This window comes from Coniosporium apollinis, assembly GCF_000281105.1.
Source record: "Coniosporium apollinis CBS 100218 chromosome Unknown supercont1.16, whole genome shotgun sequence".
NCBI lineage: Eukaryota > Fungi > Ascomycota > Dothideomycetes > Coniosporium > Coniosporium apollinis.
Genome location: NW_006913278.1, coordinates 329821 through 345130, shown reverse-complemented (window position 1 = coordinate 345130; position 15310 = coordinate 329821). Strand labels below are relative to the sequence as shown.

The 15310-nt window shown below is 56.9% G+C and overlaps 6 protein-coding genes across 6 annotated transcripts; 2 read left to right on the top strand and 4 right to left on the bottom strand.

Moving 5' to 3' along the window:
- Positions 1-5: 5 nt before the first annotated feature.
- W97_03881 (uncharacterized protein) lies at positions 6-2691 on the top strand (the record flags this gene model as incomplete). The annotated part of the gene is made up of 2 exons (XM_007781775.1): positions 6-1857; positions 1931-2691. 2 exons carry the CDS (start codon positions 6-8, stop codon positions 2689-2691), a joined length of 2613 nt encoding a protein of 870 aa, XP_007779965.1.
- A 321-nt stretch (positions 2692-3012) lies between these two features.
- Positions 3013-4200, bottom strand: W97_03880 (uncharacterized protein; the record flags this gene model as incomplete). Its single annotated transcript, XM_007781774.1, has 1 exon — positions 3013-4200. One exon carries the CDS (start codon positions 4198-4200, stop codon positions 3013-3015), a length of 1188 nt encoding a protein of 395 aa, XP_007779964.1.
- A 700-nt stretch (positions 4201-4900) lies between these two features.
- On the bottom strand, positions 4901-5528 carry W97_03879 (uncharacterized protein; the record flags this gene model as incomplete). The annotated part of the gene is made up of 2 exons (XM_007781773.1): positions 4901-5309; positions 5371-5528. 2 exons carry the CDS (start codon positions 5526-5528, stop codon positions 4901-4903), a joined length of 567 nt encoding a protein of 188 aa, XP_007779963.1.
- Positions 5529-6653: 1125 nt separating this feature from the next.
- W97_03878 (uncharacterized protein) lies at positions 6654-7273 on the bottom strand (the record flags this gene model as incomplete). The annotated part of the gene is made up of 3 exons (XM_007781772.1): positions 6654-6816; positions 6882-7002; positions 7159-7273. 3 exons carry the CDS (start codon positions 7271-7273, stop codon positions 6654-6656), a joined length of 399 nt encoding a protein of 132 aa, XP_007779962.1.
- A 642-nt stretch (positions 7274-7915) lies between these two features.
- On the bottom strand, positions 7916-8748 carry W97_03877 (uncharacterized protein; the record flags this gene model as incomplete). The annotated part of the gene is made up of 5 exons (XM_007781771.1): positions 7916-7954; positions 7982-8158; positions 8219-8528; positions 8591-8673; positions 8728-8748. 5 exons carry the CDS (start codon positions 8746-8748, stop codon positions 7916-7918), a joined length of 630 nt encoding a protein of 209 aa, XP_007779961.1.
- A 415-nt stretch (positions 8749-9163) lies between these two features.
- On the top strand, positions 9164-15097 carry W97_03876 (DEAD-box superfamily DNA/RNA helicase MER3/SLH1; the record flags this gene model as incomplete). The annotated part of the gene is made up of 1 exon (XM_007781770.1): positions 9164-15097. The coding sequence occupies one exon, from the start codon at positions 9164-9166 to the stop codon at positions 15095-15097; it is 5934 nt and encodes a 1977-aa protein (XP_007779960.1).
- Between the last annotated feature and the right edge of the window lie 213 nt (positions 15098-15310).

Genomic DNA, 15310 nt, shown 5'->3' with positions numbered 1-15310 from the left:
AATTGATGCCGCGGCGCCTCGATCCGCGTTACCTGGGTACCGCGTGGCGCCCTCCGCGCTTCAAGAATGTCTGGAAATCTGTAGCGCCCGATAACAGCCCAGCGCAGGATGTCCCAAAGCCCACGGAAGAGATCCCTCGCCCGCTGCACCCAACAGCTCCACAACAAGTAGGGGACGCTGGAAAACCTCAGGGGCATGATGGCAGCGCGGAGGGGAATGCACCGAAGACTCAGGTTAGGTTCAAGAAAGGGTGGATTAAAGATGGAAAGATGATCCCGAAGAATGCTTCGTTCAAGCATCTTTGGGGTATAGGGGAAAGGGGGGACGGAGACTCGGGCGGTGCGAAGCCGTCAGAGAAGCTGTCGAACAAGGTTACGGATAGGAGCAAGGCACGAGAGGAATACGTGCGGTCTAGGGGGACTATCGGGCCGCGTTTAAGAGCTCGGAGCGCCGCGCGGATAAGACCATCTTCGCGTGCATCTACAAGTGAAGGGGCGAGCACGGCTCCAGTCAGGACTGAACAGCTGCCTTTGACGGCTTGGGGCATTAGCAAGAGCATATCAGCACTGCCTTCAAGCAAGTCTCAAGAGACAGCCACAACTCCTATAGCGAACGACCGGTCGCCTATAGGGGTTTCGGCCAATACTAGAAGAACTTCAATTGTACACGCAAATGAGAAGAAAGGGTCAGAGGTATCATCTGGCCGGGCTGAGCAATCCTCTCCAAGGACTCTGCGCATCAACAAGAGAATCCCATCTACGCGCGCGAACAAGCCTGGGAAGACAGCGGCGACCCCCGGAGAGGCCGACCAGCTGCCTAGAGGCGCTTGGGGTATTGCTAAGGCGAATCCAGTCCCATCTTCAGCTGACCGGACAACGACCAATTCCCACGCGGTTAGGAGGTTGATCCTCTCAGGTCAGAGCATTAACGAGGCCGAACCGAGTCACAGCTCACTTATGCTGGAAGAATCTGATTCTTTAGGAGAGTCGACTTTCGAACTAGAGACCGATGTCACCAAGATTAGTCCCGCGAAGCCCGAGGCTGCCCAGCCGAGCACTGTCCAGCCAAAGACTACTCAGCCAGAGTCAATGCAAGAAGAGTCTCATCAGCCACGAAAAAGTCGGGCAGGTTCCATTCGTCCCAAATCAGCTCAGCCGAAATCTATCCAGTTCAAGGTATCCCGTTCGGAGGCTGTCCACTCGGAGAACACTCAGGGACAGTCCACTCAGCTGAAGGCTACTGAGTCAGCGTTACCCAAACGAGCGTTTTCCCGGGCTTTGTCCCCTCAACCGGAGTCTCTCAAAGTAACCCCCTCTCAGGCTACGGTCTCTCAATCGGAGAAGCCTCGGACGAGGTCTACTAGAGCCATACTCCCCAAGACAAGGTCTGCTCAGGCAACGACCGCCCGGACAAGGGCCACTCAAACAGGGCCAACTCAGGCAGAATCTACTCAGCTTGTTAATCTTCAGTCTACATTCGTCAAACTGGAGAACACTCAATCACCGTCTGTAGAGCCTCCGCCCGTCCAGCCAAACTCTGCGCAAGAAACATATTCTCTCCTACAGGAGCTATTCCCCGAGGAAGCCAGGAAGCAGCAACCCGCACCTCCACCCGACGAACACAGAATCATCCCACGCCTAGTACTCGATCCCCACGACACCGACGCCCCAGAGCCACCTAAGCAGAAATCAGCGCGGCAGCGCATGATCGAAGCACTGAAGGCGGGCCGAGAATCACGCTGGACCGTGCTCGTCCTGCGCGGCGCAAGTAAGTCGCTCGCGGAGGCCGATTTCCGGCGTATGATACCGAAGGGCAAGCATATCGAGGAATGGGCCGGGGAGGGCGACATCCTGAAAGGTGTGTGCGCTCCACAAATCCCGTGGTTTCTATCCACAACGCCGTGTACAGACACTAACAACCCCCTCCCCAGTAATCCCCCACCGCGACCCCGACACCCTCGAGCGCACAGACCGCTACACGCTCCTCTTCTCCACCCCGGCCTCCGCGCACGCCTTCCAAGAACACGTCGCCTACGCGCACCGGCTGTCCAAAACGCACGTCCCAACCTCTCTCTTCTCGCCCATCCCGCCTCCCCCCGGCTACTCCCCCGACGGCCAGGACATGCACGCGCTGCTGCAGTCCTTCGCGCTCGTGCCGCCCTCGCAGACCCTCGACCTGCGCATGATTCCCGAGCCGTACCCCGCGCCGCTGCGCCGGCTGATCGAGGACGGCGGCGTCGATCGCACGCTGCCCTGGGCGGACGGCCAGGAGCATAGGGTGCTGCTGCATTGTGAGGGCACGAGTAATGCGCCCACCACGCAGGCGATACGCGGGCTCATTGCCGCGGATTTGAAGGAGAGGGGCGTGGGGTGGGCGCTCAAGGGGCCGAATGGGGGGGTTGTGAAGGTGGAGAGGCCAAGGAGGGGTGGGAGGGACGCGGCGGGTGGACGCGATGAGGGGCGGGCGAAGGACGCGCTGAGTGTGCTCGAGGAGGGTAGGGAGAAGGAGGAGCAGACGCTGGAGACCACCCGGCCTCAATACGTGGCGAGTAGGTGGCTTGTTTCTTTCGAGACGGAGACGGAGGCGAAGCGGTTCGCGAGGACGTGGCATCGGAGGCCGCTGCCGGGGCTCAAGGGCTTCTACGGATTCGGGGAGCCTCCGCCTTTAGCGATGGCGGAGCATGTCTGGTGAAATAGTCCGCTGGAGATATTAAAGCGAGAAAGCGCCTTCTTTGCGTGAAACATGTTCCTAACAGCTCGAAGGCTGTGAACACCACGTCCTGTGGTACTGATCTCATGTGCTTGTTGTAGAGATTGTGTATTGTGCCGTGCTTTGCACATCATGTTGGTCGCTTGGAATGAGCTTAAGTTCGGTATGCTAGCTGTTCAATATAGCAGCGAGACATCACACGCACCCCTCAGAAACACCCCATTTCTACGCCAAACGCCCCCGCTCCTTCAATCGAATCTAGCTCCAACTTCTTTTACAGACTCTATCTAATGCCAACCTCGCTTATCTCACAATACTCTTCCTCCTGCCCGCTCCTGCACTCACACTTCCCGGCACTGGCGCCACCTTAAACACCCTCCTCAGCTCCCCACACGCCCTCAAATAATGCTGCTGCACGCCCGGCGTCGGCTTCAGCGGATTCGGCGCCTTGTCCCACGCATGCGGCACGCCAGGCACCATCTGATAGACCACGTTCTTTCCGCACTCGTCCCGCAGCCTATCCCTCAGCCGCTCTCCCTCCGCGAGCAACATGTCCCACTCGCACGTGAACAGGATGATGTCGTCTGGCAGGCCCATCAGCATCTCGTGTGGGGCGACGCCGGGCGAGAGGTACGGGTTCGACATGTCCATCGTCGGCGGCTGGAGGTATGATGCGTCGAACAGGTCGGTGAAGACGGCGGGAAGTTCCTGGTCTTTGCGGGAACACGTCATGCGGCGCTGCTCGCGGGTGTTGGTGAAGTCTGTGGACGGATACCAGGCGCAGATGGCCTTGATGCGGATTTCGCGGCTGACCGAGACGAGGGTGCGGCCGGCGGAAAAGGCTTTCTGGAGCATGGGCCGGGTTTGTTGCGGGGCGGGCCCATCAGGCGCACTGAGACCGGCTTTCGAGGACCCGCTGCTCTCCCCGCTGCTGTTGGTCAAAAAGTGCCGCCCGAGATAGTCTTCGGTGATCGTCTCCTGCTGCAGCCGCAGCGGCACCGTCAGCGACATGTTTCCGCCGGAGCTGAAGCCGCTGACGGCGATGCGCTCGAGGTCGATGTAGAGCTCGTCCGCGCGCTGGGCGAGGTACAGTATCGCATCCACGCCGTCCTCCACAGCCGTAGGGAATGGGTGCTCAGGCGCGAGCCTATAATCCACACTGACGACCACCGCGCCCACCTCGTCGACGACCGTCTTGCACCATCGAGCGTCATCCGTCGCAGTCCCCAGTGTGAAGCCGCCGCCGTGGAAGTTCACAACTACAGGGTATTTCCGGCCGCGGCCCAGCCGGCGCTGAACGTCGTAGTCGCGCGGGACGTAGAATTGCATCGTAAACTGGCCGCGCCGTGGCGAGATGGTGGTGGTGACGGTGCGGGTGAAGCTGGGCTTGGGGGGCCGCGGAGGTGCGAAGCGGTGCAGCATCATGCCGATACCCATGAGGGTGCGCCAGAATTGGGCTTGAACGTGGAGCATCCATCGTGGGCGAGCCATGGTGTAGTCTTGGTGGGGTGTTGGTGGAGTGTAGTAAAGATTGTGCGCGGGATGTGGTGCGGTCGAGAGCTGCACTCCGGTGGCGAGAGGAATTCCCTGTGTGCTTGAGCGTGTAACGTGGGCGCTCAGATCAAGCAGCAGCTGTATGAGAACTACGAGAACGCTATCAGAAAATACAAACCAGCAGGTTGTGGTCGTTCAATGGGCGCAGGTGGAGAATGTCGGAGGCTTGGTGTTTTACGTACGGGAGGTGATCTCCTTGTTTCTCTGCAGCATGACGAAGGGCCAAGAGCCAACCCAAGAGATCACCAGCTGCTCAGCCACGGTTCAGTACGTAGGTACTTCGTAGTATGAAGGGCAACCACGACAATCATCACTTGTCAAACGAGGTACCGTGCAGTTTCGTAAGTTCTGTACTGCCCGTGCTGAAGGCCGCGAGCTATGGACTGCGAGTGAATACAAGGTGCCCACTAAACCAATATCCCAAAGTGATTAGAAGACCGATGCTGCTCAGGTCCTCAAGAAGCGCCGATGCTCCTCTCCTGATGCTGCCTACCCAAGGTATCATAGAATGAAAGCCAATGCCCGCCAGGTGAAGGTACCATGTAGTCATGCCAACGCCGAAGACTAAATACCAAATCCGGATCCAGAACCCCTAAAGCCCAGACGCGAGACCGTTGTAGCAAGTGTTCGTGTTCGCTCAGAGAACGACGAAGTCATCAGCTTCTACATCAGCTTCCTCGCCGCCAGAGGGAGACACGTGGCGCTTCCGACCCAAAGCGCGTGGGTTCGACGCGCCCTCCTCGTCCAGAACCTCATACTCCTCTTTGATGAGCTTGTCCGTCTGCTTAGACTCGAAGCGCTCCACAGCCTGCGCGATGGCTAGCGTCAAGATCTGGCTACCCTGGCTGGGCCCCTGGGGCGCATCGAAGGAATAAGTGATGCCCGCGTCCGGCTCGGGAGCCGCAGATGGCTCGTCGATGGATTCGTCTGCGGACGACTCGCTCTGCTCGCTCAGGATGTCGCGCGTTTGAGCCGTCTTAGCTTTGGTCTGGGCGCGTGTCTGGTCTCGGCCATTACGGAACCGGAGGGCTGCAGTTGTGGCTACGCTTTAGGGGTGTTAGGCCCGCGCAAGGGAGTGATGGGAATGCACCTGTTGGACGTGCTTACCTTGGAGGCATCAACGGCCTGATCTTGCCCTCAGGGTTGGCGAGGCCGTTGCCGATAACCTGGCCGAGAGCCCACTTGTGCTTCTGGTCGTGCGCCCGCTTGTAATCCTTGGTGGCGGCGCGGAAGTCTTGGGCGGAGAAGGTCTGCTCGGAGGCCATGTTGTCGAACGGCGGTAGCTTGGTCGTGGTGGCTTGGGTGTTTGTGCTAAGGATGCTGGAGTGAGGCTAGCTGTGAGTCAGTGCCAGAAACACAGGACAGGGTTGTAGACGACAGTAGCAGTTCTTTGTACGAACAAGAGAGCCGGGAAGCTCCCGAAGAATATGGTGAGGAGGAAGGGAAGCCCGTGAAGAACTCACTCCAGTAGCTGAGTGGAGATGCTGTGCTGGCAGACGGAGGTGAAGGCTGAAGCTGTTCGGTCGGTGGTGAATGAGAGATGGAAGAAGAGCCTGTAGGTCGGAAGGAAATGGCAAGAAGATGCACAGAAGGAGGAAGGATCTAGTAACAGCTGAAGTAATGCGTCTGTGAACGTCTGAGATGAGTCGAAGCAGGCCGCTGCTGAGTCACTAAGATACGAGTCAACGCAAATGAGGCAGTGGCGCCGGAACGGGCAAGCTCAGGTAATGGCAGATGGTTCTAGAGAAGTGGAAGCTGCGGCGGGGGCAGACTTCGTTTGTCTATGGCTTTCTGTGAACAACAAAGGCGGGGTTTGTTATGTAGAGCGAGCTCGATAGTCGGGCAGGACAAAGGGAGCTGGGGGGAGTTGTCTGAGGTACCGCTGGGGGCGCTGATAACGGGTCGGAAGCTCCAGCTCCCCACATCTTCGGGCGGCGTCATTGGGGTATCTAGTGAAGCCTTGCTTGGAGGCCTGCGCGCGATAAGCTGGGCGTGTCATGCTGCCAGGCACAGCCGGACTCCGTCTCGTGGTGGAGGGTTGCCTGCTGACCGGATGATGCTGGATTCATCTTGGTCCTCACGAAGAACAAGGGACGGAGGCTGGGGGTTCGCCGGCGCCGATCCGCTGATCTCACTGCTGCACTTCCCTGTCCCCGGATGGTGATCGCTTGTCCACGCCCAAAGCTTGCTTCTTTGTTTGGAACGACCATCCTTCAAGGCTTCAACCACATGGTGACATACCAAAGAGAGTCACCCCATTCATCGTGACTCCCAGCTCCGGCGAAGCGCTCCGACGCGCCACAATCCTTGTGGCTGCACAACTTCCGAGGCTCCCAGCACGACCACTCAAAGCGACACGGGCCGTTCCATCTCCATCTCTCTGCAACGAGCTATTCATCCTCCTCGCTGTCCTCCCCTTCCTCGCTCGGGAGAACGTCCGGAAACCATCCATAAGCCTGAAGATCCACGCTGAACTCCCCCAAGCTCCCCTCGTCTACAGTCACGCCCTCTTGGCGCAGAGCCGCCGCTTGCCCACTGGCGCCTCCAGGACCTCTGGGTCTCATCAGCATCGTGACCAGAAGAAAGCAGCAGCCTGATGGCTCATTCAGCTCACTGACCTAGGGCTGATACCGCCCTTGGCGTTAATCACGCGTTGCCACGGCACGTTGCCATCGTGCCATCTGCTGCCGCTGGCTGCTGAAGGTAGGTGTTTTAGACAGACGCCGACTTGTCTGGGCTCTTGTCAGCCTCATTCCTCTTCTGACTTTGGCTGCGCTCGTGCAGTAAGGTAGTCCGTACCGTGGACATTCAGCTGGAAGTTCAGCCCGGCATGTCAACTTCAGGTCATTTTGCAGTACGGACGAAGGGGAAAGGCAGGCGTAGAGAAGCACGTACGTCGCCCAAGCAATCGCGCAATGTGACCGTAGGACGTGACTCTTCCGTGCGGTATCTCTTGCACGGCACGGTAGACGGCTGCGAACCAAGCTGCTGCTTCCTCGGTGCGAGCCATGGCTTTAAACTGAACCTGACCCCGAGGTCGTCGAACAGCAGCTTGCTCCGAGTCACAGCTGCTGCTCATGAGCTCTTGGCACATCGCCGTTTCTCACGTGACCTTTGTTCGGTAAAACATCGGTAATATTTGGATGGAATGTCACGTGCGCATAGATCACGGCAAGCATGCGCCTTAGTGGCTTCTCAGGTGCTGTGGCAGTACTTTATGTATCGGTGTGATGGTTGAAAGGAGGGAGAGGGCAAAGCTTATGAGGTGAGGTAGCTGGCGTAGTATGGACCGAAACATGGATGCAACGAAGTGCAGCGATGTATGACTGGAGATGTAGCGTTTCATGGTTTATGGCTGGTTCGTCGAAATTGAGGAACGTGTTGAGAGATACGAGAAAGGGGTAGCGGTAGGATGGTGGTCGACGGCTCTGGTGTATGGACGAGCGGTGACTGTACTGCGCGTGAGGGGAATTGAAAGCCTTTTCCAAACACGGAGCACCTGCCCATCGTTGCCGAGATGTCATGGAAGATAGAAATAAAGTATGCCTCGAATCCCTGCAGGACTGTATCGACCAAATCATAGGTGTCGGGTATGTACGAATATATCACAAATCGCATGCATCATGCAACGCCGCTCCAGAATCCAACCTCGCTAAATCACTGGGCACAAGTCAGCTTCGACGTTGGCTCTCTAGCCACACGTATCTGGCAAACTCACCATAACAACACAACACGAGTTCTGCTTCTTCGCCTGCGTGTAGAACATCTTGCTTTGCGCGCTCAGTCCGTCACTCTTTGCGACTAGACTGTCTATCTTCTCCCCTCGTTCCAGCACGCTCTCTATGGTCTTATGCAGCACAATCTTCGTCTCGTCGAGCTCTTTCTGAATTTTCATCTGCGGGATCAATCACGTCAGCACCTTCCTCTCCCTCTAGCCATCCCAGGGCAAACCTACAATACTGTCCGCCGCTGCCGGATCCTGGTACTTGACAATGTATTCTTTCAGCTGCGGAAAGGCGAGCTGCGCATCCGAGTTCGCGAATGTGGACCGCGGATACTTGGTCAAGAACTCATCGACCACCTTCGACAGCAGCTGATGCGCGACCAGCGCTGGGTACTCGTGATCGGATATGATGAGGCCGCAGACGCCCTCGGAGCGCGCGTAGGCGTGGAAGGTGTAGGACTGCTCTTCCACGTCCTGCCGTTGGCCGGGGCGGGTGCGCTCAGCGACGGTCTTGGAGAAGAGAGTCATGAATTCGCCGACGCTGGGGAAGGCACAGGAGCGTTAGCTGGAGTTGGGTGGGCGAGGTTCTTGGGAGGAGGCTACCTTGTGCGGGTGAAGCGAGAGTAGCTGGAGAGGTCGCGCTCGGCGGCGAGTTCTACTGCGGGCTTTTGCTCGTTCTTGAGAATCTGGCATAGCGTTAGCTAGGCGAGAGGCATATAGGGGGGGAAGGAGGGACGGACGCCTATGTAGAGGATCTTCATGGTTGCGGTCGGTGGAGGGAGTTTACGAAAGAGAGAGGACTGGAGACGAAGCGCTTCTGTTGTAGGGCGTGAACACGTATAGGTTGCGAAGTATCGACTGTGAAGGATAACAGTGGTAGTGATGCCTGAAGGCGGAGGGTATAGAGAACCGTGGTAAACACGAACAGGCGGTGGCTTCAATGTCAGCCTCAATGCGGCGATGTCATTGTCGATTCTTGGCGGACTTATCGATAAGCTCCGATATCAAATTCACGCTTAGGCGATTTGCATGTGCGAGTCATCACCGACAAAGTCGCAACTGGAAGTAGTGAGGCAAAAGACCTCTTGCGAAGAAACATCTGGGTGTTCTCTAGAATCAATAGGCCCGGCCACGTTTCACGTCTTCGAAGAACCGACTTCTGCACAAGAAATCAGAATGTCTCCCTCCGTTGAAACTGCTGAATCAGAATGGCTTGTTCAGTTGGCGGCGATGCGCGCGGCTATTGCGGAACTCAAGCTGCCTCAGAAGAACGGCGACACCCAGCTCTACGGAGAGGATATCAAAATCGACGACGACGACCTCTCAGGAACGACCAGCGGCGATGACATCTGGGACCTGATAAGCGATGCTGACGAAGAGGATTACAGCAGCGATCATCTTGACGGCTTCGAGGCTCCTGCCGGCGAGGTTTCCACAGACGCCGCTCCGTATAGTCCGGAATGGCTCAAGCAGCAATGCGTAGACGTTACACGGCGTGGGTCTGGCTTAGATGCCCAGGCCTTGCAAGAGCAGGTGGTGGCGGTTTTAGCCTCAGACAGCAACGACGAGGAGCTTCAGATGATGCTGGCGAATGTTCTTGGGTACGGCGAGCTCGACCTGGTTGCCGACTTTATCCGCCACAGGAGGGATATCGTAAAGGCTACTACCGCCTCAAGCCAGCAGAAGGGTGTCCTGGATCGTCTTCAGACGCGACAGGAACGAGAAGAAGCGCTCCGCCGACAGGACCATGAACACAAGCACGCCTCTCTTGCTGCTAGTGTTGACAGGACTGGCCCCCAATACCCGCATGTCTACAAATCGCATGAAGCTGGTAACACACTCTCTGCACATGGCCGCAAGTATGCGTTGCCCCTTGGAAGCGAGCGCACAGAGAACGAGAAGTACGAGGAGTATTCCATTCCCGCTGCCCGCGTTGGGACCCTCGGTGTAGGCCGGAAGCTGGTTGAGATCCAAGAAATGGACGGTCTTTGCCGCAGGACTTTCAGAGGATACAAGACCCTCAATCGCATGCAGAGTCTTGTCTTCCCAGTTGCGTACAAGACTAGCGAGAACATGCTGATATGCGCGCCAACTGGTGCTGGTAAAACTGACGCGGCCATGCTTGCCATACTGAACATAATCGGCAAGAACATCGTTCCTAGTCCCCTCGACGAACCCGAGGCGACAGAGTTTGTAGTCATGAGGGAAGATTTCAAGATCGTATACGTCGCCCCCATGAAAGCTTTAGCTGCTGAGATTACAGAAAAGCTGGGTAAACGACTGGCTTGGCTGGGGATCCAGGTCCGAGAACTGACTGGAGACATGCATCTCACCAAGGCAGAAATCACGCAGACTCAGATCATAGTTACTACTCCTGAGAAATGGGATGTAGTAACGCGTAAGAGCACAGGCGACACCGAGCTCGTGCAGAAGGTGCGCCTGCTGATCATCGACGAAGTACACATGCTGCATGATGAGCGCGGCGCTGTCCTGGAGTCTCTCGTCGCACGTACAGAGCGTCAAGTGGAGAGCACGCAGTCGCTCATTCGCATAGTAGGTCTCTCGGCTACTCTGCCAAATTACATTGATGTAGCCGATTTCCTCAAAGTCAACCGTATGGCTGGTTTATTCTACTTCGATGCATCCTTCAGACCGGTCCCTCTAGAGCAACATTTTCTCGGTGTCAAGGGCAAGCCAGGGTCAGCGAAGTCAAGGGAAAATCTTGACCAGGTTGCGTTTGAGAAGGTCACCGATATGCTCCGACAGGGACACCAGGTCATGGTTTTTGTGCACTCGAGGAAGGATACCTTCAAGACGGCGAAGACAATGTACGAGAAGGCTGTCGAAGAGCAATGCACAGACCTCTTCGACCCTCAGGGGCATCCCAACTATGACCTCGCGGTTCGAGATATGAAGAGCTCCAAGGGCCGTGAGCTAAGAGAGCTCCTACCAAAGGGCATGGGCACTCACCATGCCGGTATGCCGCGGTCAGATCGCAATCTCATCGAGCGTCTCTTCGCGGATGGCGTCATTAAAGTTCTCTGCTGTACCGCTACCCTGGCTTGGGGTGTGAACTTGCCGGCTGCTGCAGTCGTTATCAAAGGAACCCAACTGTACAGCGCCCAAGAGGGTAAGTTTGTCGACGTAGGGATTCTCGACGTTCTCCAGATCTTTGGTCGCGCCGGTCGTCCCCAGTTCCAGGACACCGGTATCGGCTTCATTTGCACTACGCATGACAAATTACAGCACTATCTCACGGCTGTTACGCAACAACAGCCGATTGAGTCCAATTTCTCGAAGAAACTGGTGGATAATCTTAACGCAGAGATCTCGCTTGGCACAGTCACTTCAGTCCCCGAAGCCGTTCAATGGGTGGGCTACTCGTATCTCTTTGTGCGGATGCAACGGAACCCTCTCTCGTACGGCATTGACTGGGCCGAGATTCGAGACGACCCGCAGCTGGTCCAGAGGCGGAGGAAGCTTGTGATAGACGCAGCCCGGGTTCTGCAGAAGAGCCAGATGATCATCTTCAATGAGACCACCGAGGAGCTCCGCGCAAAGGATGTTGGCCGTATTGCAAGCCAGTACTACGTCTTACAGACCAGTATTGAGGTCTTCAACGAGATGATGCGGCCAAAAGCAACCGAAGCAGATGTGCTGAAGATGATCAGTATGAGTGGAGAGTTCGACAATATACAGTCGAGAGACAATGAAGAGAAGGAGCTCCTAAGACTCAAGGATGAGGCAGCGCCATGCCAAGTCGAAGGAGGCTTAGGGACGCCGCGCGGCAAAACGAACATTCTACTACAATCGCACATCTCCAGGGCCCGACTCGAGGACTATACATTGGTATCCGACACAGCATACGTCGCGCAGAACGCAACGCGGATATGCAGAGCTCTGTTCATGATAGCACTCAATAGGCGATGGGGTTACCAGTGCCTGGTCCTGCTCTCCTTGTGCAAATCTATTGAACGGCAGGTCTGGCCGTACCAGCATCCGTTCCATCAATTCGATCTTCCGAATCCGGTACTGCGGAACCTTGACGACAAGAGCGCTGTATCTTCCATTGAGTCGTTGCGAGACATGGAGCCGGCGGAAATCGGACAGCTCGTGCACAACAACCACATAGGCCACACAATATCGAAGCTGCTTGACAACTTCCCTACTCTGACCGTCGAAGCCGAAATAGCACCTCTCAATCGCGATGTGTTGCGGATAAAGCTCTACATCACCCCTGACTTCCGCTGGAATGACCGCCATCATGGGACATCTGAATCATACTGGATATGGGTGGAGAACTCGGAAACATCAGAAATTTATCACCACGAGTACTTCATCCTATCACGCAAGAAGCTTTACGACGAACACGAGCTGAACTTCACTATTCCCTTATCCGATCCCCTACCTTCGCAGATCTACGTCCGCGCAGTATCAGATCGATGGCTCGGAGCAGAGACTGTTACCCCAGTCTCATTTCAGCATCTCATCAGGCCAGATACCGAGAGCGTCTACACCGACCTACTCAACCTACAGCCACTCCCGATAACAGCCCTCAAGAACCCCTTGTTGGAAGAAATCTACGGGCAGCGCTTCCAGTTCTTCAACCCTATGCAGACACAGATCTTCCACTGCATGTACCACACCTCCGCTAATGTCCTGCTTGGCTCGCCTACGGGCAGTGGCAAGACAGTCGCGGCAGAGCTAGCGATGTGGTGGGCTTTTCGCGAGAACCCCGGGTCAAAAGTTGTGTACATCGCCCCAATGAAGGCGCTCGTTCGAGAAAGAGTCCAGGACTGGGGCCGCCGGCTCACAGGACCAATGGGTCTCAAGCTCGTCGAGCTGACTGGTGACAACACGCCTGATACGAGGACAATTCGAGATGCAGACATCATCATCACGACGCCAGAGAAGTGGGACGGTATCAGCCGTAGCTGGCAGACGCGTGGCTATGTTCGTCAAGTGAGTTTGGTGATCATCGACGAGATTCATCTGCTGGGTGGCGACCGAGGACCTATTCTAGAGATCATCGTCTCGCGGATGAATTATATTGCGTCACAAAAGAAAGGCTCCGTCCGGCTTGTCGGTATGTCTACAGCCTGCGCCAATGCCACGGATCTGGGCAACTGGCTCGGTGTCAAGGAAGGTCTGTTCAACTTCCGGCACTCAGTCCGACCAGTTCCTCTTGAGATCTTCATCGATGGGTTTCCCGAGCAGCGAGGTTTCTGTCCTTTGATGCAATCTATGAATCGGCCCACCTTCCTGGCGATCAAGTCGCATTCTCCGACAAAGCCGGTCATCGTGTTCGTAGCATCCCGTCGGCAGACTCGGCTTACTGCAAAGGATCTGATCAACTTCTGCGGCATGGAAGACAACCCCCGCCGGTTCGTCAAGATGTCCGAAGAGGACCTTAGTCTCAATATCTCGCGCGTCAAGGATGAGGCACTGCGTGAGGCGTTGAGCTTCGGTATCGGGCTGCATCACGCTGGTCTTGTGGAGTCTGACCGTCAGCTAGCGGAAGAGCTCTTCGCCAACAATAAGATACAGGTTCTCGTCGCAACCAGCACGCTTGCATGGGGTGTCAATCTGCCAGCCCACTTGGTCGTGGTGAAGGGCACGCAGTTCTTCGACGCCAAGACCGAAGGCTACAAGGACATGGACCTGACGGATGTGCTGCAGATGCTGGGCCGAGCAGGCCGTCCACAGTTCGACGACTCAGGAATCGCTCGCATCTTCACGCAAGACTCCAAGAAAGCCTTCTACAAGCACTTCCTGCACACCGGCTTTCCCGTTGAATCGTCTCTGCACAATGTGCTAGACAACCATCTCGGCGCCGAGGTCTCCGCCGAAACCATCGCAACGAAGCAAGACGCGCTCGACTACCTGACCTGGACCTTCTTCTTCCGACGCCTGCACAAGAATCCGTCCTACTACGGCCTCGAGATCTCAGCCGAGGAACATAATACCATCGCCGCGCAGCAGCTCGCCAATGACTACATGGTCTCCCTTGTCGAGAAATCCCTCGCCTCGCTCGCCGAATCCCGCTGTATCGAGATCCACTCTAACAACGACGTCGACCCCACGCCCCTTGGCAAAATAATGTCATACTACTACCTCTCCCACCTCACGATCCGGCATCTAACCACGCACGCCAAACCACACGCCTCCTTCGCCGAAGTCCTCGCCTGGATGTGCGCGGCCACCGAATACGACGAGCTCCCCGTGCGCCACAACGAAGACCTGATCAACGCGGAGCTATCCGCGAACCTGCCGCTCAAAGCCGACGTGCTGGGCCTCCCGATGTGGGATCCACACGTCAAGGCGTTCCTGCTGCTGCAGGCGCATTTCTCGCGCATCGACCTGCCCATCTCGGACTATGTGGGCGATCAGATCAGCGTGCTGGACCAGAGCGTCAGAATTATCCAGGCGGGGATCGATGTCCTTGCGGAACTGGGACACGCGAGTTCCGCGGAGATGATGATGGCGCTGCTGCAGTGTGTCAAGTCGGCTCGCTGGCCGGATGGTGGCGCCTTGGCTATTCTCCCGGGCGTCGAGCCTGCGGCTGAGAAAGCGAGGCTGGAGGGTCCGAACGCGGTGCCTAGATCGCTCGTCGAGGCCGCCAGCGCGCCGAGGAAGGTTATGGAAGCCGCGGCGAGGCAGCTCGGGGCCGCGAGTCCGCGCTTCTGGAAGGCGGTCGAGCAGTTGCCGGATCTGCGCGTCGGCGTCGAGGACGTCAGGGCTGACGGGCTGGTCGTAACTCTGGCGCGCACGAACCCGGTCGCGGACAGGGAGTGCAGGATGTTTGCGCCAAGGTTCCCGAAGCCGCAGACGGAGGGCTTCTTCGTCGTTGTTGCGGACCCGGGCACCGATGAGGTGCTTGCGCTGAAGAGAGTCACGTGGCCCGCGGCGGAGAAGGGGAGGCGTGCGGGCGGGAAGGTGAGCACGAGGGTTGTGGTGAGGTTGGCGGAGGCAGAGAGGGAGAGGACGGTGGATGTCAAGGTCGTGAGTGATGGGTATATTGGCATGGTTTGGAGGGTTGGGGGCGTGGAGGTGCCGAAGGTTGTCGAGACGATTAGTGTCGAGGACGTTGGGGTCAAGAAACCTACTTGAGGATAGGGGGCAGACTTTGGGACATTGCTGGACGGATGGGAGACCAGCCATGGATCTTGCTGTGTATGCTGTACATGTAGAGAAATCCTAGCCTATACCGAGTGGCACGTATAAATCAGCATCAGAAACCCAAAAGTCCCGTAACGGCATCTTGAAGCTTGTTCTGCAGAAGGCGTTGCACCTTCGATGTGTAGCACCGAGTACCTTGCTGGC